This window comes from Equus przewalskii, chromosome 26 (assembly GCF_037783145.1).
Source record: "Equus przewalskii isolate Varuska chromosome 26, EquPr2, whole genome shotgun sequence".
Taxonomy (NCBI): Eukaryota; Metazoa; Chordata; class Mammalia; order Perissodactyla; family Equidae; genus Equus; species Equus przewalskii.
Genome location: NC_091856.1, coordinates 32,525,750 through 32,553,107, shown reverse-complemented (window position 1 = coordinate 32,553,107; position 27,358 = coordinate 32,525,750). Strand labels below are relative to the sequence as shown.

Here is a 27,358-nt window from a genome sequence, read left to right as displayed (position 1 = left end):
AATGTTCCTGTGTATTTTGGCCATCTCTCCGTGTCTAGGGAGTGAAGCTCTGTCAGTGTAACTGAGATCACATGAGGTTTTGCCACTAAAAACCATATTTCCTTTGTGCATAAACTACTGTTAAGCCCCAGGGCGAGGTTGGGGGGCTTAAATGCAAATTCCCTGGACAAAGTAACATCTAACTTATCCAGTGGGCTTTCAACTGCCTCGTCCTGGCCCCACAATCCTTTCTCCTACAGCAGTCAGAGCCATCTTTAAAAACCCAAGTCCCTCAGCTGCTTAAAACCCTCCTGTGGCCCCACTGCTCTTGGGATGAAGATCTAACCTCTCCCCTGGCTCTGTTCCCCTGCCACGTCCTCCTCAGGGCAGACCTTTGCACATTCTGTTCCCTTTCCTGGAGTGCTTTTCCCCTCTGGAGCTCTTTTCCTCTCGAGCTGTGTTGGCTGCAGCTGTCTCCTAGACCTTTCTCTGTAGAAGAAAAATCACTGACAACGGCTGGTCCCTGATTTCCGGCTAAGGCTGTGGGCAAGTGTGTTCAATCTGTACCCCTTCAGGGCTGAATAAACCCTCCTGAACAAGAGGGCCCTCTTCCTACACTGCCCCCCTCACCAGACTGGGAGCTCCAGGGAGGGGGCGGCAGACACTGACCCGTCTCGTTTGCCACTGAGGCCCCAGGACCCAGGACAGCACCTGGCACAGAGCTGGCACTCAGTGACGGAAAGAACAAATGAACAAATGCTGGCAGGAAGGCAATAGATAAAACCTTGTTAGCAACATGAGTCACAAGTCCTACAGACACGCCTGTACACTTCGATCCAGGAATTCCACTTGCAGGAATTTATCTGAAGGCACAGAGATGTTCATCTCGGCATTGTTTATACTGAGGAATGCATTGATAACAACTTACGTACTCAGCAACTGCTTAAGCACAAAACTGAATTCCTGACCTTTGCTCCCAGGTCAGCATTTCTTCCAGGCTTCCCATCACCGTAAATGGCATCTCCCTCTGCTTAGCTGTTCAAGTCAGAGACCTGGCCATTGGAGTTTTATTTTATTTTATTTTACTTAGAGGTACAGTGTTCCTGCAGTCAAATGCACAAATCTTAAATGCACAGCTCAACCTTTTTTTTTTTTTTTTTTAACCTATGTAGACATCCCCGTAACTACCAGCCAGATGGAGACACAGAAATTTCTCAGCACCCAGGAAGTTCCCTCGAGTGCCATCCCAGTCAGTACCCCTCCTCCGCCCAGAGGTACCCGCCATTCTGACTTCTCCTGACCTCCTGTTTTCTCACTTGGCCCTCTCTCTGACACGTCACAGCCAGCTTGTCCCTGGGGCCTCTCGGGTCTCTATTCCACGTCTCTCAGGCCCATCACCGTTCATCTGGGCGACAGCGCCAGCCTCCTCACTGCCGCTCTCCTTCCCCGGCTCCCTGTCCCCCGTGACCACATCGGCACCCTGCCTGAGGCTACCCAAAGGCTCCCTCGTGCCGTCGAGAAAGTGCCAGCTCTCTCGGTGCCCTGGGCCCCCTGTGTGCTTGTCTCCTGCATCCCCAGATGAGGGAATGGAGGTCAGTGGGGAAGTCACTGGCCCACAGTTCCAAAGGCAGCAAGCCGTGGGGCAGGGGCACACCCAAAGGTGGTCTGACTCCCGAGCCCATGCTCTAATGCCTCTCAATGAATGAATGAAGGAAGGAATGAATGACCTATTACCTGGTTTCCTTTTTCAGAAATACAGCTACCCTTTGGAAAAATCATACGGCCCTCACTAACCAGTTGAATTTGGCTATGAGGTCACTTTCTTGGTTGGAGAAGAGGAAAAAGAGAAGGGAGGGGGAGGAAGGGGGAGGAGGAGGGGGAGAAGGAGGGAGGAGGTACCAGCCATGCAGGGCAGAGGGTGTCTCTGGAGTGGAGTGGACGCTCCCCTCCGCTGTGGCCCTTTCCTGAGGACTGGCCTTGACCCCTGGCAGAGGAGAGAGTCTGCATCTGCCCAGCGTCCGATCCGAGCCATGACTCTCAGGGGTTGAGAGGCGGGCAAGGGGCCCCCTGCAGGGTCGGAGTGAAGAATGCCGTTGTGTAAAAATGGAGAACCTCACCACAGCCCAGGGCCTGTCCCCGCCTGAGTCATGCTTGAGAGAGAGGGAGGAGAAAGCAAGAGCCCCGAAGCCCCTCGGATTTCCAGCTGGCCGAGGCCGGCCTTGTGACATCGCTGAAGGCATCACCTGATGAGCTCAGGCAGAGGCGTCTGGGGCCAGGGTAAGAGGCAGGAGGGAGGGCGAGGCTGGCTCAGAGGAGCTCCCGGCCTGGGTTGAGAGAGGTCATGAGGTCGACTCTGCCTCAGGGAAAACCCCAAACCACTCCGGATGTGGAGGGGCCTCTGACGTGACCCCTGTGTCCTGGCCAGCATGGGCCTGGCACACTTAAGGGCCAGGGTTCAGGGGTCACGTGGGTGAATGGGTGAATGAGCGAGCAGGCACGTCTGCCGTGCACTCCCGTCTCTCGCTTTAACTCTGCCACCTTCAGCAATAGCTGTTCTGGGGCCTCATGCGTCCCTGGTTCCCATGAGGACTCGCCCTGGCTTTCTGGTCCCAGGCCCGCCGCTTTCACGTGCTCCATGTGTGGCTCAATCTGTGCAGAGTTAGGGAAGGACTGAAAGCTGGGTGCAAATTGGGCCTCCAGCCAGGAAGAAGCAGAAGTTTTTCCTCTAGGATAATGGGGTGCAATTCAGAAGCCAAAACCTGTGCTGTCCCCAGGGCTGGAGGGGCTGCTGACGAAGAGATAGAAGGGTCATGGCCTTCCGAGATGGTCAAGCCAGGCTGCCTGGGTCCCGGGCTGCAGCCGGTGCCAGAGGGTGCGAGGGATGGCAAGGGATGTGTCTGGTCCTTTCCAGGCTCCAAGCTCAGAACGCTTCCAGAACACCACCTCCCAGCCCAGTGCCATTATAGTGCACGTGCTGCTTGACTGCGGTTCTGAGATGAGCAGGCCGGATTGGAAACTGCAGATCCTGGGGGAGGTCAAAGCGTCCAGCAGGGCCCATGGAGACCCGCCCAATGGGTCTCCACATCCTGCTCTGAGCACCAGCGCCTCTCAGCCGTCCTCCTGCCCTGGGCAATCTGAAGAGTCTTTGTCAGACACACCAGCCATATGTATACACATGGCACTATAGTTTAGCTCCGAAATTGATGGAGTCCCTTCACTCCTGTGAACCCCAATTTTCTCATCTCTACAATGGGGATAACAGTAGGCCAATGAGCAAATATATAAGGCACTGGGCACAGGACCTGGAAAATATTATTAGTTATTGTTACTAGTTAACTATTATTATCATTAATCTTGTTCTATAATAATTATTATTTTATCACTAAATTTTACTGCCCAGCTTGTGTCCCCAGCCCCAGCTGAAGCTCTGTCCCTCAGCTGCCCTGTCCGGCAGGAGGATCCTGTTCTTTTCTGCCAGGTCCCATTCTTGTCCTGGAGCCAGACGGTGCCTGCTCAACCCCGGGGCCTGGCCCCCTCCCCGCAGAGCTGGTTGGTCTCTTCTCGCAGCTGCTGTTTCAACGTGCTCAACCAGGACACACTCACGGCCCTAGTGGCCTTTGATGGGTCCATGTGGCCAGAACCGTGCCCAGAGAACAGCCTGGCAGGAACAGGCAGTGAGGAGGGGCAGCTGGCTGCAAGGGGCTCGCTCGGGTCAATACGCGCTCCTCTGTGCCAGGGACGACCTGGCTCTTGGGGAAGGTGAGAACCGGAGGCCTTCATGGTGGTGGAGTTAGGGTCATGGGGGGACAAGGAAGCAGTCAGAGGCTTGCACAGAAAATGTCGTCTTCCCCTGAGGGACCCAGAGGACAAGTGGGATCCGAAATGGCCTTCGATGGGGCCTTGGCTTCTCATGGACCCCAGCATCCAGTGGAACCAGTGCAGACCTGCACTGACCAGTCTGGGCTAGTGGCATTGGTTCGCTTTGTTGTTGTTAGCACCGAGCTGCCCCGAGGAGGCCAGGATAGAGGAGCCCACGGGAGGATGCTCTCGGTACAAGGGGAACCTCTCCGGTGGGACACGGGAGCGCGGGTGAGGACCCCAGGGCTGGCCAGAACCTGAAGCAGATTCACAGAGGGGCTTAGTTCTCAACACGTTCTTTGCCCTGTTCCTGCCACTCACAGCTGAGCCCTCGGGCACTGAGCTGGCCCCTCTTGGTGTGTCTGGGCTCCTGTGCCCACCTCCCCGTCTCTCTCTGGGTATCTTCCGTTCACACCTGGGGAGCACCTGTTAGGGCGGAATCTCCCTGGCTGTCGATGTCATTGGCTGTCGTCTAGCCTCCCATTGGCTCCCTGTGGTCAGGGGCTCTCTGTGTCCATGGGGGCCCGACCCAGGAATTGCCTGGGGCTGCTTCCCTGCAGGAGGTGTCTGCTTGTGTATGAGGGGGACCACCTTACAGGGGCTCAGGCAGGGCCCCCATTCTGGGCCTTATCCAGTACACCCCCTGGCTTCCAAGCAGCCAATCAGGTTCCTGGGGGACCCGGCAAAAGCCCCCTTTCTCAAACTCTGTGCTTCTCTCCTCACCTGGCACACACACGTCATTATGGTTCTTCTCCTGCTGTGGGGTAGTTAGTCCTTTACCGGTCTCCTCCCCGACTGGACTGCTAATTCGTGGAAGGCGAGTAGACCTTTGTACATGCATCCCCAGGCCCTGGGCTCGGCTTCCGGGGTTACACTGGCCGGGTTGAATCTCAGTTGTTAAAACAACACCAATAGCAGTGATATTTTGTATTTCATGCCGGGCACAGTTCTACAGGCCACGTGGGTTATGTCAGCAAGCCTGGGCTGAGGGCCTATTAGCACGGCCATCTTAGAGATGGGGAGAGCAAGGCTCGGAGAGGCGAAGTACGATGCTCAGACAGGAAGCAGGGCTGCCTGACAGCCACCGGGCACTGGCTCAGGCCTCGTGCCCCTTCCTGCTCGTCAGCCTCTGGGCCATGGTCGACAGCTCACTTGGTGTCTCCAGGCCTTAGTTTCCTCTTCTCTGAAAGTGGGATGAAATTTAACATATGAGCTGACCACAGAAAATCAGCGCTTTCCAAACTGTAAAACTCAGCCCCCAGGTTGGCATCCTTATCGCAGACGGGAAGAGGCATTTTGCTGTCCTTTTGGTAATAAATTGGGGTCTGCAGAGTTGACTTTAAGTCCAGATTGCTCAAAATCAGCCCACGATTTGGGCACATACCTCAAGGGCAGTTTCAGCCTCTTGATTCACGGGTCTGGACTGAAAGGCATGCATTTTATCTGAGATTCTAATCTAATCGTTGAGATGCTAACAAATGTGACCTTGTTCCCCGTGCCTTAAAGGAACAAAACACCAAGAAGACAAAAGTCCCAGAAACCTTTGTGTCGAGTGCGCTGTCCAATATGGCAGCCACAGCCAGACGTGGTCCCTGAGCTTCCGAAACGTGGGAAGCCCCAATAGAGATGTACCACGAGTGTAAAATTCATACCTGATTTTGAAGACCTAATATGAAAAAAGGGGAAAATATCTCATTAATAATGAAAAAATATTGATTGCATATTAAAATGATAATATTTTGGACAAACCGGGTTAAATAAAATATAGTGTAGTAGGCTGAATAATGTCCCCCAAAGATGTCAGGTCTTAACCCCTGGAACCTGTAAATGTTACCTTCTGTGGAAAAGGCATCTTTCTTTGCAACTGTGATTTGGTTAAAGATCTTGAGATACGGAGATTCTCCAGGGAAGCCCTCAGTGCGATCGCCTGTATCCTTATGAGTGGGGGGCAGAGGAAGACTGGAACAGACAGAGAGCAGGGGAGGGGGCAGTGTGAGCACGGAGGCAGAGACTGGAGTGACGCGGCCACAAGCCAAGGCATGCCGGCAGCCGCCAGAAGCTGGAAGAGGCAGGAACAGACCCCCCCAGCCTTGAGGCTGTGCGGGCAGTGCAGCCACGATGACACCTTGGTTTGGGTTCTGGCCTCCAGAACTGCAAGGGAATAAATTTTTATTGCTTAAAGTCACCAAGTTTCTGGTAATTTGTTACAGTGGCCCCAGGAAACGAATATGATTATTTAAATTAACTTCACCTGCTTCATTTTCTTTTCTTAACATGGCTACTAGAAAATTCTAAGTTCCCTGTGTGGCTGCACGGTGGTGTGCATCATGTCCCTGGTGGACAGCGCTACTCTGCACGCAGCCTTAGAGGCCAGGCGAGCCGGACTGTCCTCGCTCTTCTCCGACCGTAAGGAGGGGGGGCCGCCTCCCCTTCCCGATTCCTTGTCTGTAAACGAGGAATCAGAACAGTTCCCATTTGCAGCCCTTGGGTCTCGGGGGTCCTGGAAGGACCTGTGGGTTTATTTTCAAGTTGGCAGCGTCAGTTAAATAAGTCTTCAGTCTTTGGCTGAGTTATGTGAAGCAGGCACTGTCTGGGGATCCACCCAGCAGGTACGCATGTCGCGTGGATGCACAAACACTTTTAAAAACACGAGAAGGCTTTGTGTTCATTTCCTGGGGCTGCTGTAACAGATTACCATGACGCGAGTGGTTTAAACAAAAGAATTTTATTCTCTGGGGCAAGATTCTGGAGGCCAGAGGGCTGAAATCACGATGTCGGCTGGGTGGCTCCTTCTGGAGGCCCCGGGGGTCCACTGCTCCCAGGCCCCTCTCCCGTGGCACGGGCAGCCCTCGGCGGTCTTTGTGGCTGCATTGCGCCAATCTTTCCTCCTTCTTCATGTGGCCTTTTCCTGTTTCTGTGTATCTGAATCCTCCTCTCCTTTCTGTTGTAAGGACACAGTCATTGGATTCAGAATCCACCTTAAAGCCAGCATGATCTCATGTCAAGATCCTCAACTGAAAATACGTCTGCAAAGCCCCTGTGACGGTGAATCCTATGTGTCCACTTGACTGGCCACGGGGTTCTAGGTTAGACATCACTTCTGGTGCATCTGTGGGAGTGTTTCTGGATGAGATTAGCATTTGAATCCTGGACTCAGTAACGCAGACTGCCCTCCCCATTGTGGGTGGGCCTCACCCAATCCGGTGAGGGCCTCAACAGAATAAATGGTGGAGGAAGGAAGAAGTCACCTCCCTTCTCCTGCCTTACTGCTGCAGCCGGGACATCTCGTCTTCTCCAGTTCTTGGGTGGGGTTCATACCATCGGCTCCCTGAGTCTCAGGCCTTTGGGTTTGGACTGAGCCCCACCCCCCCACTCTCCTGGGTCTCCAGCTTGCAGACGGCAGATCGTGGACTTCTCAGCCTCTCTGATCTCATGGGGCAATTCCTCATAATAAAGCCTACTGGTTTTGTTTCTTTGCAGAACCCTAATGATCATACACTCTATTTCCAAATAAGGTCACAGGTGCCGGAGGTTGGGACGTGGACCTATCTTTTGGGGGACGCTGTGCAATGCACCCCAGGCATGTTACCTGGGTCTTCAGTGGAGGCCGGACCGCAGCGGGCTCAGAGTGTGGGTTCTGCAACTGGGTGGCTCTACGTTTAAATCCTGCACTTGTGATGTCTTCACGCTGGGGTTTTTCTCCCTCTGAGCCTCAGGAGTGCTCGCTGAAAATTAGAGGCAATGGTGTTAGGAGTCCTTACCCCAAAAGCTGTTGCGAGGCCACTTATTAGCTGTGCGACTGGGTAACTTCCTCGACAGCTCCATCCCTCAGGTTCTCTTCTTTGAAACGGGCAGAGTAATAACACCTACCTCAACCGGACGTTATGAAGATTAAATAAGCCAACGTTTCTCAGGCACATGGTGAACGTTATGTAAGTGTCATTCAAATAAAATATTTCAGGGGCCGGCCCCGTGGCCGAGTGGTTAAGTTCGCTCACTTTGCTCTGGCAGCCCAGGGTTTCATGGGTTCGGATCCTGGGCACGGACATGGCACCGCTCATCAGGCCATGCTGAGGTGGCGTCCCGCATGCCACAACTGGAAGGACCCACAACTGAAAATATGCAACTATGTCCTGGGGGGCTTTGGGGAGAAAAAGGAAAAAAAAAAATCCTAAAAAAAAAATTTCAGGACGCCTGGCTCAGGGGAAGCACTCGAAAACGCCAGCTGCTATGATTCTTGATGTTTTTACTGATAATAAAATGTCGGCCCCGTTATATTAGATCGAGGTGGTGACAGATCCCATGAGGTCAGAGGTGAACCTTCCTCTGGCTTTGTCTAGCACATGCCCCCCGCCGAGTGACCCCGGGCTCGGAGCAGGGCGCACTGTGCACTCGCTCACCGTCCCAGGCTCAGTTTAGTGCTTCACTGTCCTTGTCTTGAAATTCTTAATAACTTTCGAACAAGGAGCTTTGCATTTCCCTTTTGCACCGGGTCCCACAAATTATGTGACCAGACCTGCTCGGAGTCACATTTCTTGTGCTTGGAGCAGTGAGGGGTCTCCAGCGAGGTGTGGTGGTCCCCGTCTGGTCTGAGCTGGGTCAGCGGCACACGGGGTTACGGCCCCTCTAAGAGGGACCTTTGCAGACAGAACGATCCACTGGTCGTGGGCGCTGGAAAACGTGAGATCTGAGGATGAGTTGCTGGGGTGGCGGTTGATTTGCCCGGAAGGGGAGATCCAGGCTGGCCTGGCGATGGCTTCCGATTTCTGACTTCCGAAGGGCAAATCAGAGGAGGCGAGGGGAGGGGAGCATGTGTTTTCTCTATGGCTCCAAAGAGGAAGGAATTTTGAACAACGAGAATTGTGCAAGAAGGGAATAGGCTGGCTTGACTTCAAACTTCAGCCCCGCCTGAGCGTTACAAGTATGGGCTCTGGCTCCCGACAGCTCCGCCTCTGCCAGACCAGTGACCCTAGAGAAGGTCATTCATAGCCTCAAGCCTGCTTTTCCATGTATAAAATGGGTCCGATAATGCTCCATAATGGAGGGTGACGATGCTGAAGATAACGCAAGGTAGATTTGTACAAAACGCATGTAAAAGGTACCAGGCTCCTGGGAGGAGCCTCAGAAATGAAGGCGGCGTCGGCGGCCATTGTTGTTATTATTATCAGAAAGTAATGCATTCCCCGGACTGGAGGGTTCGCGTTGAGATGGACCGTCAGGAGTTGCAGAGACTACGACCCTTGCATGGAGCTAAAGGAGGAAACACGCATGTTGCCCCCTTGACAATTTCAGCATCTGGCACATTTAGATGATCAGTTTAAAAAACCCACAGTCATAAAACCCTGTCTCCGTGACAAAGGCCCTGAGGGAAAGGGGCTGTGCTTCTCGTGGGACTGCGGAAGGCCTGCATCCTGGAGGCTGCTGAAGAGGTGGGGGGGCTTCCCATCTTTCCTGCATTGAAAACCCCCGTCCCCTGGGCCCTCACTGGCTGAGCCCGGTCCTAGGAATGCAAAGCTCCCCTCCAGGGCCTCCTAGGAAATGGGTTCCATGTGTCTGAGAGCTGGACGCTGGAATCGCCCGCGGGAACACAGCATCCGTGGGTGGTGCACGTGTAAGCGTGAGACCGCGTGTGCTCGCTTGATGCACAGGGCAGGGTCTTGACTCTCGCTGATCCTGGAGCCTCTGCCTAGAGCCACACTCGGGGTGACACAGCTTCCCTAGGAATGTTTTGGCAGTGGTTTGTGCTGGGATAAACAGTGCTCCCCGCCCTCGGCCCCCGTCTGCCTCTCCCGTCAGCTGCGCCTTGTCCCCAGGCTGCATCCAGGAAGTGCTCCCTTTCCAATCACAGCTCTGTATGTCGGGAATGGAAGCTGAGGCTCGCAGGCCGGGGGGGCAGCAGACGGGCTCCATCAAGGGCCACGCTCGATCCAAGCTTGGAGCAGCTTGGATCTCCCGAGACAGGAAAAGAGGTTGGGCACCACAGCCGGCCCCAGGAATCCACTAGCATTTCCTGCACACATTAGGCGGTCTGTCTTCCAACAAATATTTACAAAGCCTGGCTCAGTGCAGACACCATGCTAGGCGTGTAAATACAGCTATGAACAAGACAGCGGCCGTGGCTTTTCTTTTTTTCTTTCTCTTTTTAACATAAAACTATTTTAAAGTGTACAATTCCAGTGGCATTAATCACATTCACATTGTTGTGCAACCATCACCACCATCCACCTCTAGAACTTTCTTGTCTTCCTGAAAGAAAACCCCGCATGCCTTAAGCAGTGGCTCCCCTTCCTCCTCCACCCACAGCCTGGCAACCACCCATCTACTTTCTGTCTCTGTGGATTTGCCTGTTCCGGACATTTCATATAAAGAGAATCAGCCAATATGTGGCCTTTTGGGTCTGGCTCCTTTCTCTCAGCATAATATTGTCCAGGTTCACCCACACTGTGGCACGTATTCACAATTCATCCCTTTTAATGGCTGAGTAGTATTCCACAGTGTGGCTATCTAGTCTTTTCTTACCACTGGACTCCACAGCTGAGCAACCTTGCTGTTCCTCGCTCCCAAGAGGGCGAGAGCTTCCCTGGGGAGCTCTTCATGCTTTCCTGACTCGGGACACACGAAGACAGTGGGAGAGACCCTAAGTTATTCATTAAAAGTTGCTAGTCCTTGAGCGCTTACCACATCCAGTTCCTCTGAGCCTGAGCCCCCAGCCCCAGAGCTGGAACGGTACTGCCTCTGTGTCAAGAACATCCACCTCGATCCAAGCCCAGCTGTGGGACGTCCCAGGGTGAGTATACAAACACCAACCGTGGCCTCAGGTCCCACGTCTTTAAAATGGGCCTAATAGTCATATCTCCTCAGCAGGATTAAATGCAATGGCCTCTGGAATTAGCCCAGTGGTGGCCGTATGGGCAATGTCCAGTGACCCTGTGACCGTCACCCCATCTGCCTGCTCTCCTTAAACGGGATCGCATCCTCCCTGAAGGCCATCGTGGCTGCCTCAGGAACGGCTTCAGGAGCCAGGCTGGGCTTGGCATGCAGCCCCAGACCAGCCCTGTTCGCTGACTGGCAGCTTCCGAGTCTTCTGCATTTATCCTTGTCATAAATGTCAGCTGCTGTGTTTCTACACTGCTGGACGAGTGTTGGGGCTGCCAACGTGCAAATTAGCTCAATTTAACATCGCACCACCTTTTCCGGTTCTGACTGAATGGTTATCAAAGGCAGGGGCCCTGGGGCAATGCCCCAATCATCTCCTTCTGGCCCCAGCCTGCCCGGCAGCCGGTCCCACTCGGAGACCCGGAGGCCTCTTCCCTGGCTCTCTGCCTGTTGGGAGAGGCTCCCCCGGGCATTCCAGGAAGTAGGCGGGCAGGAGTCAGGACCGAGAACCAAAGTTTGGAGCTTTTCACTTACTTTGGTCTAGACTCTTTTGGTCATAAAGAAGAGAAATCTGAATCAAGTCATCTCAGTTCAATTCAATTCAACAAACGGCAGCTGTGTCGATGTGTCAGGCACAGGACCAAGGCTTGTGGTCCGTCGGAAAACAAAACTGAAGTTCCGGCCCTCGGAAGCCAGGTGTTAGACAGCAGGGATATGAAATAAAATGCGTCGTCCGGGGACGTGCACTACGGAAAGAAGAGAGAGAGCAGAGGCAGGGAAGTGGCATGAGGAGTGCTCGGGGTGGGGACAGGCTGCAGAACCGACTGAGATGGTCAGGGTGGGCCTGAGAATTGAGCAAAGACTTGAAGATGAGGTGTCAACCCAGGGGATGCTGAGAGGGAGAGAATTTCAGACAGAGGAGCAGCCAGAGCTGGGATGGAGAAAGGACAGCGTCTGGCATGTGTGAGGACCAGCAAGGAGGGAATGGGAGAGGCTGACTGAGAGAGATGGGGAGGAGTAAAAGGAATTCAGAGAGAACCAGATGGGGATGGGGTCACGGGCCATCGTCCAGACTTCGGCTTGGACTCTGAGTGAGATAGGAGCCACTGCAGTTTGGAGCAGAGGAGAGACGTAATTTGATTGATGTTTTGTTTAAGTGAAAAAGGAAACCGCTAGATTCCCAGATCTGGGTGAGTCAGAAGTTGGGGCCTCATTGTCTCCTCCAGAATACAGCCTTCCTCCGTGTGAGGAGGAAGAATGGATGCTCACAACTTCAGGCCAACACCATCCCAGGGCCCCTCCTGGAGCCGCCAGCGGTGTCTCTATCTGTGTCAGAACCTAAATTCCCAGGAAAGTTCTCTGATTGGTTCCGCTTGGACCAATCTCAGTGGCCAGGTGCCAGGAACGTTGTGATTGGCTGGTCTGGATCACACAGCTTCCCCACAGGAAGAAGATAGAGCATTCTGATTGGTTCTCCCACCAGAATTACAGGCAATAGGAGTACAGTTCCTGAAAGGAAGGGTGTGACTTTCCAGAGGAAGGTAGCAAAGAGAGGTGAGCTGGCAGACAAAATCATCTCTCATGGAATTGCTCATCCTGAGAGGCCACCTCTGCCCCAGGAGGGGCTGCAGAGCGATCGGAAAGTGCTCACTAATTGACATTTGCCTCTTCTGCAGCCCGCACACCACATTTCACAAACACTGCCTCTCCCAGCAGGGTTGATGCTACAGTGACGACTACAGTACAAATCTGACTTAAAAGGTCACTTCGGCTACAGTCATTCTTTTCGTCACTGCGTTTCTCCATCCCTGGCCAGAGAAAGCCCTAGCAATACTCACTGAGGTCAGGCACCAGCGGGCAAGGTGGGGCCACTTCCTGCTCTCCCTGGGGCTTCTCTGAAGTCACAGACAATTAAATAGCCCAGAGAGCTGGGTCTCTCATCCTCAGGAAATGCCGAGGAGGGTGAGCTGGAAGGAGCCACATGGGGCTTTAGACATAACACCTCCTCTTTGCTCAGGGTTGTGGAGTTGTGATGGAAGAAATTTTTTTTTTTTAAATACTGTAAAGTAACAAGATTTGAAGATACATCTCAGTGAATTTTGACATCTATATCCACCTGTGTAACCGCCACCAGGTCAAGATATACAACATTTCCAACACCCAGGAGGCTTCCTGGAGCGACGCAGGCCATCCCTTGCCCTCATTTTGTGCAGGCACCGCTGTGTTTCCTGTCGGCCTCAGGGCCACGCCCACGGTGAGCACCCCCATCCCCTGCCCTGTGCTTCCCACACCCTCTCCAGTCCCCCCAACCCCCCGCCCCGTGCAAGGCAGGGGGCACCAATCCCATTTTACGGGCAGAGAATGTAATTGGAGCTTAGAGAAAAGTAAGGCCACTATCATCACTGCCACCCAAAACATGGCAGCTTCCGCTGACTGAGAGAGGCTGTAGGGAAATTCTTGGCGGAAGATCAGAGAGGGGATTGTCCTCCTTGCCAAGCCCTGGCTTAACTGGTTCATTTCAGCAGATGACGAGGAAAAGATTCTTACCGTGAAGTCAAACACATTAGTGGGAAGGACATCCCTACAAAAGTCCCTCTTATTTTTGGCTCCACGTCACAGTAGGTTATCATCTGCTCCTTGCCCACGCTGGTTTTCCCAACCCTGCTGGTGACGTTTCTAGCTTGTCGTTTCAGAAGAACAAACAGGACAGAGCCCGCCCCGTCCAAGGAGGGATGGACACCGAGGGTGCTTTGCTGGGCTGTCTCTGGTCCTCGATTCTGGGGGCAGTACAGCCACAGACCCCAACCCCATAACTGAGCTTTTTGACAAGAAAGACAGCCGCCTCTGGTGGTTCTTCAGAGCTGGAGGCAAGAGAGGGGGGCACCCTCTGTTCTCAGATAGAAACATCAGCAAGGAGCAAGCCAGCACAGCTCCTCCCGACTTGCAGGCAGGGAGAAAACAGGTTTCAGGACATCCGATGCTTTCTGCGTCCTGACCGTGACCTATCGTTTATCTCCTGAGGCTGGGACAACCCTGCCTGGCAGCCCCATGCTCCTGAAACAGTGGTGTCAGCTTACAAGGACATCTTTTGTCCAGATAAGGAAGGTTTGGCACATAGCAAATGGATAAGAAGCTACCCCGTCCCCCACCTACCCCCTCCCTACTCTCCACCCACTGCCGCCAGCAGCAAGGGCAGGGGTTACCGACTTTCCCTCCTGGCAGCCTTCCTGGGTGGGATCATTATCCCCATTTTGAGGAGGAAGAAACTGAGGCTCAGAGGCTCATATAGATGGAGGGCACTGTATGCGCCAGGTGCTTAATAATTAGACATGACTCTTCTTAGTTCCCACAGCTGCTGTGGGGAGTGACTGACTGTCAGCTGCATTTTACAGTTGAGGAAACAGGTTCAGAGAGGGAGACTGCTTGCCTAAGGTCACACAGCTGGTGCTAGTGATAGAGATGCTAAAGAAGACCGTGGAAAAGCCTGCTAGTTTCCTCCGGCTGCTGTCATAAATGACCACAAATTTAGCGGCTTAAAACCACACAAGTTTATTATCTTACAGTTCTGGAGGCCAGGAGTCCTAAATCAATTTCAGCGCGCTAAAGTCAAGGGAACTGCAAGCTTCTAGAGACACCAGCGTTCCAGAGGGCTCACGGCCCTCCCTTCATCCTCAAAGCCAGCAGCCGAGCATCTTCGCTCCTCTCTGGGCTCTGCTCCTGTCTTCACATCTTTTCTCCCTCTGATTCTGCTCCCTCTCTCTTCGGAGGACCGTCGTGGTGAAACTGGATTCACCCAGATAATCTAGAGTAATCTCTCCATCTCAGTATCCTAACTTATTCCCACCTGCAAAGTCCCTTTTGCCACATATGGTAAGGTGTGCACAGGCTGGGGGGGGGGGGGTTGGGACGTGGACGTGTTTGGGGGCCATTATTCAGCCTTCCACGAACATCAAAGTCACATGGGTGTAGGTGTGGCTGTGGTTCAAGGGTGCAGGCTGAGTGTGCGGACAGATGCTCGGTTCTCATGCTCAGCACTTGCCCTGACCCTCAAGAAGGTGGGAACAGATCAGTGACCTGGCCACCTATGCAGGTCCTGCCATGTGCCAGTTTTGTCACACCCCCAGAAGGCAGGCACTGCGGTAGCCCACATTTTAGAGAGGAGAAAACCGATTAGAGAGTGTTTAAGGATTTGCCAGGGAGGGGTGGTCCGGAACCAGTACCTGGATCCGGGACACCTCCGTCTCTCTGCTTCTCTCCCAGCATCTGGAGTCCGATGTTGCTTCTGCCGCTGGGCGTGGGCGGGTGCTGAGCGCGGATAGGCCCCCCTCACTGCTCTCCCCGCCTCCGCCCTTCTCTAGGAGACACAGCCTCACGCCTGCTCTCGCCGTGTTCCCCGGAGCTCCTGCCGCCGAGATGCCACCCCCTAGCCTCGCGATGGTGAGTGGCCAGGCGCTCCCGGCCTTCCTGCTCTGCAGCACGCTGCTGGTCATCAAGATGTACGCGGTGGCCGTCATCACGGGCCAAGTGAGGCTGAGGAAGAAGGTACGAGCCGCCCTCGGGTACCCAGCCCGGCGTGCGCGCGCTTCTGGCGCTGTGCTGGGGGAAGGTCCGGGACAAGAGAAACACGGCCACGGGGTTTTCAGCGCCCGAGTGTGAGCAGGCCGGGACCCAGGTGCCTCTCCCAGCCCTTTGGGATGGCGCACTCGGTCCCAGCAGGACCTGCACCTTCTTGTCCTCTGTTTTAAGAGCGTTCACTCACTGGCTGTGCCACCAGGTAACTTCTCGGCAGGACGTGACTCTCGGCCCGCCCTGGGCTCTCCTGCGCTCCGCTCCGGGAAAGCAGGTCCTGGGGGTGGAGCGAGCAGCGGAAAGCCTCCGTCGGACCGGCGGCTTCCCGGCACGGGAGATCTGATGCTTGGGTGGAGTGGGAACCGGCGAAACAGGAGCCCCGGAAACCTTTAGTGGAAATTCCCAACTTGCCGGTGAGGTCGCTTCCAAGCCTGCTGCAGCCTCCAGAGCAGGTCTCAGCCAGGCTCCACCGGAGCGCTCGGGGCGGAGCTTGCCCCAGGCTCCGAGTCCCCGAGACAGAACAAGGAAGGGGCCGAGATCCGGGCCGGGCCGGGTGGGTGGGCGGGAGGACGGTTCCAGTGCAACTCGGCTAGCACCGGACAGCCAGAGCCCGGGACGTTCCCGGACAAGCTCTCCAGCCCTCCTGTTAGACACAGAGGCCCAGGGTGCACCTGCTGACCATCCTCCCAGGCATTTCAGAGAGGAATTGTTTCTGGAAACTGTGCCCCACTGTCCCCCTTTGTCCAGTTCAAAGGCGTGGCGTGGGACACTGGGGAGTGGCTTCTTGCCTGGCAGATGGCTCAGCTCCTGGCACAGGTACAGGCAGGGCTGAAGGCAGGGCAGCTCCCCAGATGAACTGTCACCCGGAGCAGAGGCACAGTGATCACTCCTGACTTCTCCCACCTTGGCTCATCCTGGCATGCTGGTTACAGGCACGGAGCAGGGGCAGCTGCTTTCACCCACTGAGTCCTTCCATGGAGCTGAGCGTTAATACCCACCACAGCCCTAGGGGAAAGAGGGGAAGAGCCGGGTTCAGCTTATTTTCCAAGTGAGGAACTCGGGCTCAGAGAGGAGACATCACTTGCGAAGTCTGGTTTGAACCCAGGTGTCCAGCTCCAGAGCCCACACGTGCTCCAGGGGGATGGGGTCCTCAACAGCAGGGTGCAGCCCAGAGCTTTCCTTGCAATGTGAGCTCAGGGAGGGGAGGAGACAAACCTGTTGGAGTGCTTTTGTGCCTGGTCAGTGGGGAGTGGCAGAAGGAACATCCCCTTGGGCTGTCCCCGAGGTGCTCCTTACCAGTGTCCCTATCGTTTCTGCTCTGAGTTCAGTGTCAGCCAGGAAGGAGCGGGAGAGCTGCACTGTGGGGAGGTGACGGATGGGGCTCTGGCTCCTGCACCCAGCAGCCTTGGGAGCGCGGGCAAGTCTGGGAGCTCAGTTTCCTCATCTGTAAACTGGGGCTCATCACAGTACTGCCAGGAGAATTCGGCGCCTGGCACGGAGCAAATGGTCCACCAATGTTGGTTCTCACTACTTATTACAACCGGAATTAACACGAACGGCAGCTGCCACAGGTCCCTCGTGGGGGCATCCAGAGGCCTGCCCCCCTGCCCCAGCTAGAGGTAGTTACTCCAGCTTCTGTCACCGGGGCTCCTCCGGTCCACACTGCAGGTGGCTCCCGGCCAGGCTCACCTGCATTCCAGATCCGTCTTCAGGACCGAGCAACCTCGTGGACTTTAGACTCCAAAGGCAGCTGCCCACTGAATGCTAAGGCCCTTTCAAGGCTGTTGTGGGTCCACGCACTCTGTGCAGGGCCGTCAGAGTTGATGACTCCGTGACTTAAGGGCTAGCGGAGAGGAATTCTGGGTGTGAGGGCTCCCATCCTGGCCGTGACAGGCATCAGTGCCATGCTACGTTCACCTCTGGGGTGGGGCAGGGGCAGGCCCACCAGACAGGACAAACCAGCGCTTGAGGACAGGTGTCACCTGGGCTCATGAGTCAGCAGCAGCAGGACTTGCCATTGGATGAGCAGTTTAGCAAACTTGCTGCTGAGGATGCCGGCAGGGAACCATGGAAGTGAGTGACAGGCATGAGCCTTTAATGACCTGAGTGTGACCTTAAGGGTCTGCCTTCCGCTGACAATTCGTTAAGCATTCTTCCTGTGCCAACCATCTTGTGCTGGAGGCTTCTCCAGTTCTCTCCTTCACTCTTGGCAGGGTGCATGAGCTCCGCTGATCCAGGGTTCACAGATGAGGAAGCTGAGGCTCAGGGAAGTCCAGAAACCCGCAGTTAGTCATTGTGGAGCTGGAGTTCCCACTCTCATTGCTCTTAGTTCAAAGTCCAAATTCTTAGGGTCCTCTAGGACCCCTGCTGACCCCTGCAGCTTCATCTTGGGCCTCTATCCCTTGCTCTCTATGCTTCAGCCATCCTGGTTTTCTGTTCTGCAAACATGTCCATTTTCTTCTGACCCCAGGGTCTTTGCACATACTCTTCCTTATGCCTTGAATGCTGTTGCTCCAACCCTCCCTTCCTCTGGTTAATGTTGACGCATCCTTTAAGCCTCAGCTTCAGTGTCACTGCCTCGGAGAAGAAAAGCCTTCTCTGACCCCCAGACTCAGTCAAGTCTCTGTGAGCACTCTCAAGGCCAGCCCTGTCTTCCCTTTCTTAAGACTCAGCACCTGGTCTTCCCTGCTCCACAGGCAATTCCTCCATCAGACTGTAAGCTTCACAAAAGCGTGGATGGGAGGGCCTTTGTCTCAGTCCGTTTGGGCTGCTCTAACAAAATGCCACAGACCAAGTGGCTCGTAAACGAGAGAAACTTATTTCTCACAGTTCTGGAGGCTGAAAGTCCAAGATCAAGGCCCTGGCAGATTCGGTGTCTGGGGAGGGCTCGCTTCCTGGTTCAGAGATGGCTGTGTCCTCACATGGCGAAAGGGCGAGGGAGCTCTCCGGGGCCACTTATATAAGGGCAATAATCCCAATTGTGGGGCTCCACCCTCGTGACCGAATCAACTCCCGAAGGCCCCACCTCCTGGTCCCATCACATCGGGGGTTAGATTTCAACAGATGAATGCACAGGGCACACAGACGTTCAGTCCACAGCAGCCTCCTTCGTGGTGAGTCTCCAGCACCTGACACATAGTAGGAGCTTGTGGATGCTGGTGGATGGATGTGTATGTGGCCGTGCCGCCGCAGACCCCGGGGCCTGGGCCGTGCATCTCAGTGACCCTCAGCTGGTGTGTTCCAGGCTTTCGCCAACCCCGAGGACGCCCTGAGACACGGAGGCCTCCAGTTTCACCGGGACGACCAGGACGTGGAGCGTTGCCTGAGGCAAGTCCTGCTGGGCCTCGGCCTGGCCTTTCAGTCTCTCTCTGAACCCCCGGGGTTTGGGGGCTGCTGGGGGCCAAGCTCTTCTGCCTTCCTGACCCCCTCAGATTGTTTTAACTTATTCATTGATTTAATTTCTAATTGTGGGAAAGTAGAACCTGCTCATGGCTCAGGATTACAGAGTTGGAAACAGGCATCCCGTGAAAATCCAGTCTCCCTCGACCCCTGGCCTCCAGCGCCCCAGCTCTTCTCTCCAAGGGCAAAGGTTGTTACAGTGTCTCGCGCATCGTCCCAGAGGCGCTGTCTGCACATGTGAACGCATGCGCTATGCTTTTTCCTTCTTACCCGCAAAGGACCCCCCTTTCCCCGCTGGTCTGCACTGTGCCTTTTCCCCAAATGACACAGATTGTTCCACGTCAGCCCAGAGAGGGGCCGCGTTCATTGTATGGATGCTCTGGGGTCTACACCATCCTCCTGTTGAACGGACGATCCGAGCTCATCTCACTGGTTCCTCTGATGGGCCGTGTTCTCAGTCCGTCTCTGTTGTGAGCAATTGCACCCAAACCTCTTTCATTTGCCTTGGTGTGTATGTGTGAGCAAAAACTGCAGGACGCAGCCAGATGGTCAGAAATAGTGCCAAACGGTGCACGACGCCGCTCCTGCCGCAGGTGTGCGTGCCGTTTCCCTCCGCCGCCTCAGTGCACCCACTTCGGGGTGGATACACTGCCAACGTGATAGGTGAAAATTTACGGCACATTCAGGGTTTACTCTGTATTTCTTTCGCTCTGAGCGAAGTTGAATATCATTTCATACGCTTAGCCTCCCTTAATCAATCAAAAACAATTTTTCTTACTGTAAAAATCAGAATTCCTCATTCAGACAATTTGGAGAGGAGAAAGAGGAGAACCTCCCACGGTTCTAATCATTGTTAACATTTTCGTCTGTCTCCTCTTCGTCTTCTATGTCTAAATATCTTTCATAAAATTAGTCACACCTTATATACCCAATTTGGGGTTCTGATTTTTTTTAGTTAACATTATTTCATGAGCACTTTCCATGTGAGTAAATATTACTCAAGAAATGATTCTTACAAAATGACTGTGTAAAATTCTGTTGGAGACCAAATGATGACTTCAAGTGATCAGTGTCAGTGTTGGACTTTTTGGCAGTTTCCTCTCTGCTGCTGGACCTCGGTGGGCTGGAGAGTGAGGAGGTGGCACTCCCAGGGGCTGGGGGTTGTCAGGGGAGGTCGCTGGAGAGGTGGGGGATGGGGAGCTGGGCAGGAGTGAGACGGGGACAAACCCTCACGGAGTTCTCAACACCTTCCCGTGGAAGTGGGTGGGATGCTGTAGTGAAAATGATAGAGATTCTTTTATTAGAAGGAAGTCAGTGGTTTTTTTTGTTATGGTTTTCTTGATCATTGAAAATAATATACGTACTTGTGGTTTTCAAAAATTACAGACACGTGTCATGTAGGGAGTGAAATTCTTTGCTATTTTGCCCTTTCTAAGATAACTACAGCGTCCAGTCCTTCGTGTGCGGTCCATCCATCCATCTTCCATTCATTCAACATTTAATGCGCACCTACTGTGTGCAGGACACAGTGCTAAGCACTAGTTTACTTTAGTGAACGAAAGCCAGACCCACACAGAATGCCCTACTGGTGAACCTTGCCCCGGCCTCCCCCTGGTTGGCTTTGCTCTCCTGGGCAGTGGAGAAGGGCAAGATGCCAGTCGAGGCAACCACTGCCGTGACTGTGGAAGGCCAGAACCGGCTCACAGCAGCCGCCAAAGGATGTGTCTAGCTTCTCTCAGCTTTGGAGCTTCCGTGCTGCGAAGCGTACTTGTGGCATGGAGTGGTTGCATGGGCGGCTTAGGAACTGGGCTGTTTTTATTGGCTGTAACCCCGCCCAGGAGAGCGGCAGACCCATGTGGTGCCGAGACATTTCTGGTCGCCCAGTACAATTTTTTCCTTTGATCGAAATGACTCCCCATCTATGGGGCCGATGCTCAGACGGTTGAAATTCAGTTCAGCACTTTTCGAGCACCTCATTTAATGGTGTGTTATATCCACTCCATGAGTATCCATCGGGAACTCACATGACCAGACCTGGGAGTTCCTGGTCCCCTGGGCTCCTCCTCCTCCTGACTTCACCTAACATCCTGGGACCTGGAGGCCGCAGAGCTCAGAGGGCCATCCGTCCTGTCGTCTGCTACCAGAGAACTGGCTGGAACCTGAGTGGGAGAGGCCCTGAAGGAGAAGTTAGTTAAATATTAGATCGAGTTTATGTTGCCATGAGGGTCAGCCTTCTGGGCACACATGAAGGCACTAGGTCCGGGTTCTTGGAGGAGAACATGCTGCGGCCACAACACGAGCCGGGCCCTGGGGGGAGTCAGGAACCAGCTGTCAAGGAAAGCGATGGAACCCAGCCACCTCGCCTCCCCATGCCTCCCAAGTCTCCTGGCTGTGTGTCTTTGGCCCAATTCGGAGTCTGTGTGTATGAAACTGCAGTGAGGGGGGGTCTCTGAGTGGTCCCAAAGCAGGAAGACACACACCTGCCCGAGCTTTGGAGTATTTCTGACTGTTTGGAGTCTGTGGACTTAATCTGAGTGAACCGGTTTGGCAGGAGACTGGTCCCCAATTCTGAGCCCAGAAGCTCCTTAGATATTATCCAGCACGTTCATTTTATGGGTGGACGGTGAGCCAAGGCCCAGAGGGGGAGGAGACTTGCCTGAGGCCCCGGCACTCACCAGCACCCACAGGATGGCAGGACGGCAGGCTCCACCCAGCACCCCGAAGATGTGGTCTATGAGTCGGGCCAGGGCGTCTGAGGGCGGTCTGGAGTCTGGCAGAACCCAGAGGGTGAAATTAGCTTTAACAATTGTGCCCAGGACTGGGCTGATGATGATGATGATGACGAAGAAGATGGCAGCTAACTTAGAACACACCTACGCGGCAGCAGGCGGTGTTCTCGGCGCGTTATAAATACCACCTCGCTCGGCCCTCCCAACAACCTTGTGAGGAGGGTACTGTTATCTCCGGCGGGAGAAACAGGCTCGCCAAGGCCGCATGGCTCAGCTGCCATTGGGCCCAGGCCGTGTGATGCGCGTGGGCTCTGCTCCAAAGTACCCCCCTCCGCATAAACCTCGTTTTACTCCGTTTTTCTACCTGCCTTTAAAACGAAGTGGCCCTTTACTTAGTGTCAAACCTGGATTCAAGGAAGTCACCAGTGTGGATGGGGAACAGGGCAGAGGGGAGGGGAGAGACCTGGCCTGGCCCCCAGCAGCTGTCCCTGCCCAGGATGCCCGGGGATAGCTATGGGTCACCCTCTCCCGACTCTGTCACCTGATGCCATAAAATGCGGCTGGTGTTGCAATGTCTGCTGAGGGGGAGGCAGCCTGGGGCCGCGGGAGGCTCTGCAAGTCCAGTCTAGTGGGGTTTTGCTTTGGGTGACTTTTACCTTAAAAAAACAGTTATTATTGGAATGACACGTTTTGCCCAAGTGTCTGTCTGGTACGTGACTCTTTCCATGTCTGCCGGTTCGGATCCTGGGGTGGGGAGGAGGAGGATGGGTTTGTTTGCATCATCCGTGCTTTCCCCACGTCTCCCTGACCGTGGCACCGCTTGCGGCTTCATGGGGCCCTGCTGTGGTCGGAGACATGCCAGAGGGAGGAGGGGGCTGCGAGCAGGCGCTGAGCTCCCTGGCTCCTCTCCTCCCCCACTGGTGACCTCTGAGTCCTCTAGTTCCGATTGCTGGAGCTGGGAGATGGCGCTCAGCACTTGCTGCACGGTTTTCTGTGAGGGCCGCCCCTCCCCACCTCTGAGTTCCGCCCCGCAGAGCAGGGCGCCCACCGGCCACCACCGTCTCCATCCTTGTCCCTCCTCTCTGCCCTGTCTCTCCCCGACTTCTTTCCCTCCTGCTCTTTGGGGTTTGGCTGACGATTCTCTTAACGGCTTTCTGAAAACTGACTCACTCTTAAAATGGAAATACGTACTTTAAGGAAAGGTATCTGAATGAATGGGTCTCGGATGCTAGTTATGCTTTTCTGACGCTTTCAGGTAAATATATAAGTATGACAAAAATACTCATCCAGGGGCCAGCCTGGTGGCGCAGCAGTTAAGTGCACACGTTCCACTTTGGCGGCCCAGGGTTCACCGGTTCGGATCCCGGGGGCAGACATGGCACCGCTTGGCACGCCATGCTGTGGTAGGCGTCCCACATATAAAGTAGAGGAAGATGGGCACGGATGTTAGCTCAGGGCCAGTCTTCCTCAGCAAAAAGAAGAGGATTGGCAGCAGTTAGCTCAGGGCTAATCTTCCTTAAAAAAAAAAAAAGCTCATCCAGGTGGTCCCATTTCGTGGGTCACCTATGGTAGGCAGACCACATTCTGGGACACAGTGACAACCTAAAATGGGTTTTCCAAGGGCGTCCCTCTAAGAGGGTGTGGGGGCACGTTGGGATACTCAGCTCCATCTCCATGAGAGTGTAGAGGAACACTGGCTGCCTCCTCCCTCATAACTCACAAGTCGGCAGAGGAACTTGCTTGACTGGGGAACTGGAGCGGCCCCAGTCCTCAGTTCCCCCTCTCCTCTTCCCCGGGGCCCGGGTCTGGCCAGTGCCCACCTCTGTCTGATGTGGAAGCCAGCAGTCCTTCCCTGGCTGGGCAAGGCTGGCCCTCCTGCAGACTTGCTTTCCCTGTGGCTGGGTCTCAAGGTTGAGATTTGGGAGAAAAGGAGCAGGAAGGCCATGTTGGCTCCAGGACAGGGGGACAGAGACACCAACTGCCATGTCCTGAGTTTGACCTAAGAAAGATCCAGGCCCTGCTGGGTTTCTGGGAGCTTTTGTATGCCAGACAGAATTCCAGACTCCTTATCCCGCTTCATGAGGCCTCTCTCCCACTCTTATCCTGCCTATTCCCTCTTGTGCACCACACTCCAGCCACATGGGTCACTTTTCTGTGCCTTGAAAACACTATGCTCATTCCCACCTCAGGGCCTTTGCACATGCCAGTCCCATTCCCTGGAAAGTTCTTCTTCCTGCATGGATTGCCCCTCATCACTCAGGCTGCAGTGCAAATGCCTCCTGACCACACGGACCCTTATCATGCTGCAGAGACACCTATGACACTTGGTGGCCAAGTGCTGCAGTCCTCTTCCCTGCCCTGTCCAGCCCAATTCCTTTCCATCAGGCCACATACCAAGGCGTTTGCCCAAGGCTCTCCATGCAAGTGGGAGGGAAGAGGAGGACTCTGCAGCAGGTCCCTGCCTGGCCCACTGGTGCAGCTTTGGAGAAACGCGTTCCAGCTGGAAGGCCTGGAGAAGGGGCTTCCATTCCAGCAGAGTCCCGGTGCCTCACGCATGTGGCCCGTCCTTGGGGGAGGTCATGGGCTGGGCACTGGATTCCTGTTTGTTTGAACTTCCAACATGGCATCTAGGGCTTCAGTCGCTCGCTCAGTCTCTAATTTATGGGACTCGACCTCCCCACCCTCTGTAAAGGAAGCTGCCCATCAGCAGGAGTCACGGAAAATGTGAACCAACTCTTAGCAGAAGTGGGTTTTCTTTCTTGGTCATTTATTTATGGCAGGGTTATACACAGCCGTCCCGCCCCCGATACACTCCACAGACTCACACACTTGATGATTTTAAACAAAAAAAGAAACAGGACAGCAGGGATGAAATGAAGAGCTTTGCCGAGGTCCGGCAGCTGGTTGGCTCCAGTGAGTGGAAGCTGTTCTTGTTCTTATTTTCCCCAAAACGGGGAGGAGGGGTTGCTTATATTTAGCGGCAGAATAAGACAGATCTGGGCCTGGGTTTCAGATGCACGCTCCTAGGCTCTAGCCCAGCCCGCTCGGGAGGGCCCGGGAACCTGCATTCGGAAGGAGGGCGCCTCAGAGCTGCCTTGGGGGTAAAGGGCATGGGCTCGAGTCAGACCTGGGCTCCTCCCAGCTCTCACTCACCCCGCTGAGCCCCACTTTTCTGGCCTGGCATCCAAGGCCAGAGGGGAAGGTGGGGAGAGTGCGGTGGGGGCCAAGGCCCAGCCAGCCCTAGGGCTCAGCAAGAAAACCCCAGGAGCAGCCTGTCTGGCTCCTAGCCCGTTAACGGGAGCTTAGGGTCGTGGTCCCTCCTGCCTCTGGGGCTCTCCTTGTCCTGGCCGTGAGCGGACTTGACTCTCCTGAGATGACCCCCAGTGGTGCGGGGCCCCTCAGGGCAGAGGGCCGCTGCCTCCCGTGGTGTTCTCACCGCTGACGCCTGGCTGACCGCTCCCCCTTGCCTTCCCAGAGCCCACCGGAACGACATGGAGACCATCTACCCCTTCCTGTTCCTGGGCCTCGTCTACTCCTTCCTGGGGCCCGACCCTTTCGTGGCCCAGATGCACTTTCTCGTCTTCTTCCTGGGCCGCATGGTGCACACCGTGGCCTACCTGGGGAAGCTGCGGGCGCCCACCCGCTCTCTGGCCTACACCGTGGCCCAGCTGCCCTGCGCCTCGATGGCCCTGCAGATCGTCTGGGAAGCAGCCCGCCACCTGTGACCGCCAGCTGAGACCTCCTTGCCGCCAGACCGCTGACCGTGAGCCGCCTAGGGGATTGGGCATCCCTTCCAGATTGTGACAGGCCCTGGGGCCTGGTTTCCTGGCAAACTGCTGAGCGCGGGATCCTGGACCCAGTGCACCTGTGTGTGTTTGCATATGTGTGTGTTTGCACATGTGCGTGTGTGCGCCCCTTGGATTCCTGGGTGAAGTGGCCGATGGAGCCGTTTAGAGACGAGCTGTCAAGATTGATAGAAAACCCTTCCACTCAAATAATAGAGCATTTAAAACATGACTCCTTCTTCATCATCCCTAAGAGCAGGAAGAGTGAGGAGGGCCAGTTCAGATTCCTGAGCCTAATGGTCATCGGATCCAGGGCTGTAGTAAATGCAGACTTCTCAGACCCACCCCAGAAATTCTGGTTCAGCCTATTTAGAGGGGGGCCTGGGCATCTGCATTTTTTGTAAAGCTCCTGGTGAGTCCCAGCACGGGCGGGTCCCGAGCCCCTGGCAGCCCCCTCTAGAGGCAGGGCCAGGACGCGCAGGGTGTGTTGCGATTTCTTTTACGGCCGGAGTTCAGTGAGGGGGCATTATGCTCGGTGCCCTCCGCTCAGTCCACATCCCTCACTGGAGCCTTCTCTGCCTGGCACCGGGGCGGATGGGAGGGGCCCCCGGTGACGTCTGCCTTCTCTCCCTGAGGTTTCTGTCGCTCCTGAAGGCTGTAAATCAAGGACAATGGGCCTTGAAGGACCAACCGCAAAAGGGAACTTACTGGCTCCTTCAGTATCTGCAGGATTTGAAAACCGCAAATGTGCCTCCTGTGGAGAATGTGTGTGTGTGTGCGTGTGTGCATGTGGAATCCACGTGTCTCTCCTAGACTCCTGTTCTGAGACGTGTGTGGCTTTAATCATTAAATGGAGCCTTTGGCAAGCTCGGCCCACCGCTTCGCAGCCCCCTTGGCTGCTCCTTCCTGGCGTCCACCACTGCCTGCGGCTGGCCTGGGCTCCAGCAAGCTGGATATTTTTGCTGGGCGTGTCTGGACACGACCTCTGGCAAACACACGATGCGCCCTGACTGGGGCATTAAGGCACGCAGCCAGCAGCCTGCTCCCTGACACCCTCCTGCCTCCTGCTAGCAGCCAGGAAGGTGGTCTGTCGGCTCCACTGTTACAGCTGAGGACACTGAGGCTCCAGGAGGTGGACACCCAGAAGGGCAGGGCCAGCTCTGGCCTGGCCTGTCAGGGTCCAAGGACCTGTCCCAACCACTGTGCTCCACTGCCTCGCGTTCCCTAAATGCCCTCCAGCATTTCCCCCTTTTCTCCAGGATCTGGGGAAGCCCCCCTCTTCCCTGGGCACATCCCCCTCTCCGCCCCCTGCAGCCCCTGAACTTCAGACCCCACGGACTGATGGGACCGCAGAGGGGGCCGCCCGGAGGCTCCGGGGACCCCAGGCCTCGCTGGAAATCCAGGTGAACCCCTCCAACCCCGCGCCTGGCTCGGGCTGGAGTGGGAAACGCTGCCCCCTGGTGGTGGGACGAGCCTCCGTTCTCGGGCCGCGGCCGCCCGGCGGGAAGCAGGAGGGGCGCGATCCAGGAGGGAGCCTGCTGTCTGCTGAGCATCGGCGCCGTGCTCCGTACTGAAATCTTTTCCCCTTGACCGATCCCCGGAGGGAGACATTTCTGCCTTTTGAGGAGGGAAGTAAGGCTCAGAGAGGAGAGGCGGGCTGCCCACCGTCCCCGAGCTGGGATGTGATGAAGGCAGAGGCGCGGCCCCAGTGTGTGTTTCTATATTTTGGTATTTTCCCTCCTGGGGACAGAGAGTCTGGGAGGGCAAAGTGCCCAGCTCCGACCCGGGGGGAGGAGGGCATCTGACGCCTCCGGGTACCTTGTGAATATGGGGCCTCGATGAAGGGGCGGCCCGTCCGAGCGCAGAGACGCGGAGCCCCTCGTGCATGGCGTCATCATTCGTTCACCCGGGCGGGGCCTCCGCCGACGCTGTGCCGGGCGCAGGGGCAGCAGCAGCGTTGGGGGGACAGCAGGACAATAGACAATGACAGCCCCAAGTGCTCAGCACCCTAACGAGGGGGAGATGGGCCATGGGAGCGCAGTGAGGGCCCTCCAACCCTGCTGGGGTGGGGCTTCCTGGGGGAGGCGGCAGCTCACCTGAGATGCGGGGTAAGTCAGACTGGTTTGGGGGGATGTCTGAGCTGAGGAAGTTGGGGCGCAAAGA

The 27,358-nt window shown here is 55.3% G+C and overlaps 1 protein-coding gene and 1 long non-coding RNA gene across 8 annotated transcripts; one reads left to right on the top strand and one right to left on the bottom strand.

Annotated features, from left to right (window-relative positions):
* The first annotated feature begins 1,851 nt into the window (after positions 1-1,851).
* Positions 1,852-26,061, top strand: PTGES (prostaglandin E synthase). 7 transcript variants are annotated; one of them, XM_070596914.1, is made up of 6 exons: positions 1,856-2,256; positions 12,848-12,967; positions 14,277-14,583; positions 15,072-15,255; positions 18,527-18,609; positions 24,886-26,061. In XM_070596914.1, exons 4-6 carry the CDS (start codon positions 15,127-15,129, stop codon positions 25,133-25,135), a joined length of 462 nt encoding a protein of 153 aa, XP_070453015.1. In that variant the 5' UTR covers positions 1,856-2,256; positions 12,848-12,967; positions 14,277-14,583; positions 15,072-15,126; the 3' UTR covers positions 25,136-26,061. The 7 variants fall into 7 exon arrangements, with proteins under 7 accessions (XP_070453019.1, XP_070453015.1, XP_070453017.1 ...); XM_070596916.1 differs by lacking the exon at positions 14,277-14,583 and having other exon boundaries at positions 1,888-2,256; XM_070596918.1 differs by lacking the exons at positions 12,848-12,967; positions 14,277-14,583 and having other exon boundaries at positions 1,852-2,256.
* LOC139079754 (uncharacterized) lies at positions 14,238-18,216 on the bottom strand. The gene is made up of 2 exons (XR_011533676.1): positions 16,579-18,216; positions 14,238-16,287 (listed from the first exon to the last, which is right to left on the bottom strand). It is a non-coding gene; the product is annotated as an uncharacterized lncRNA (long non-coding RNA).
* Positions 26,062-27,358: the final 1,297 nt, after the last annotated feature.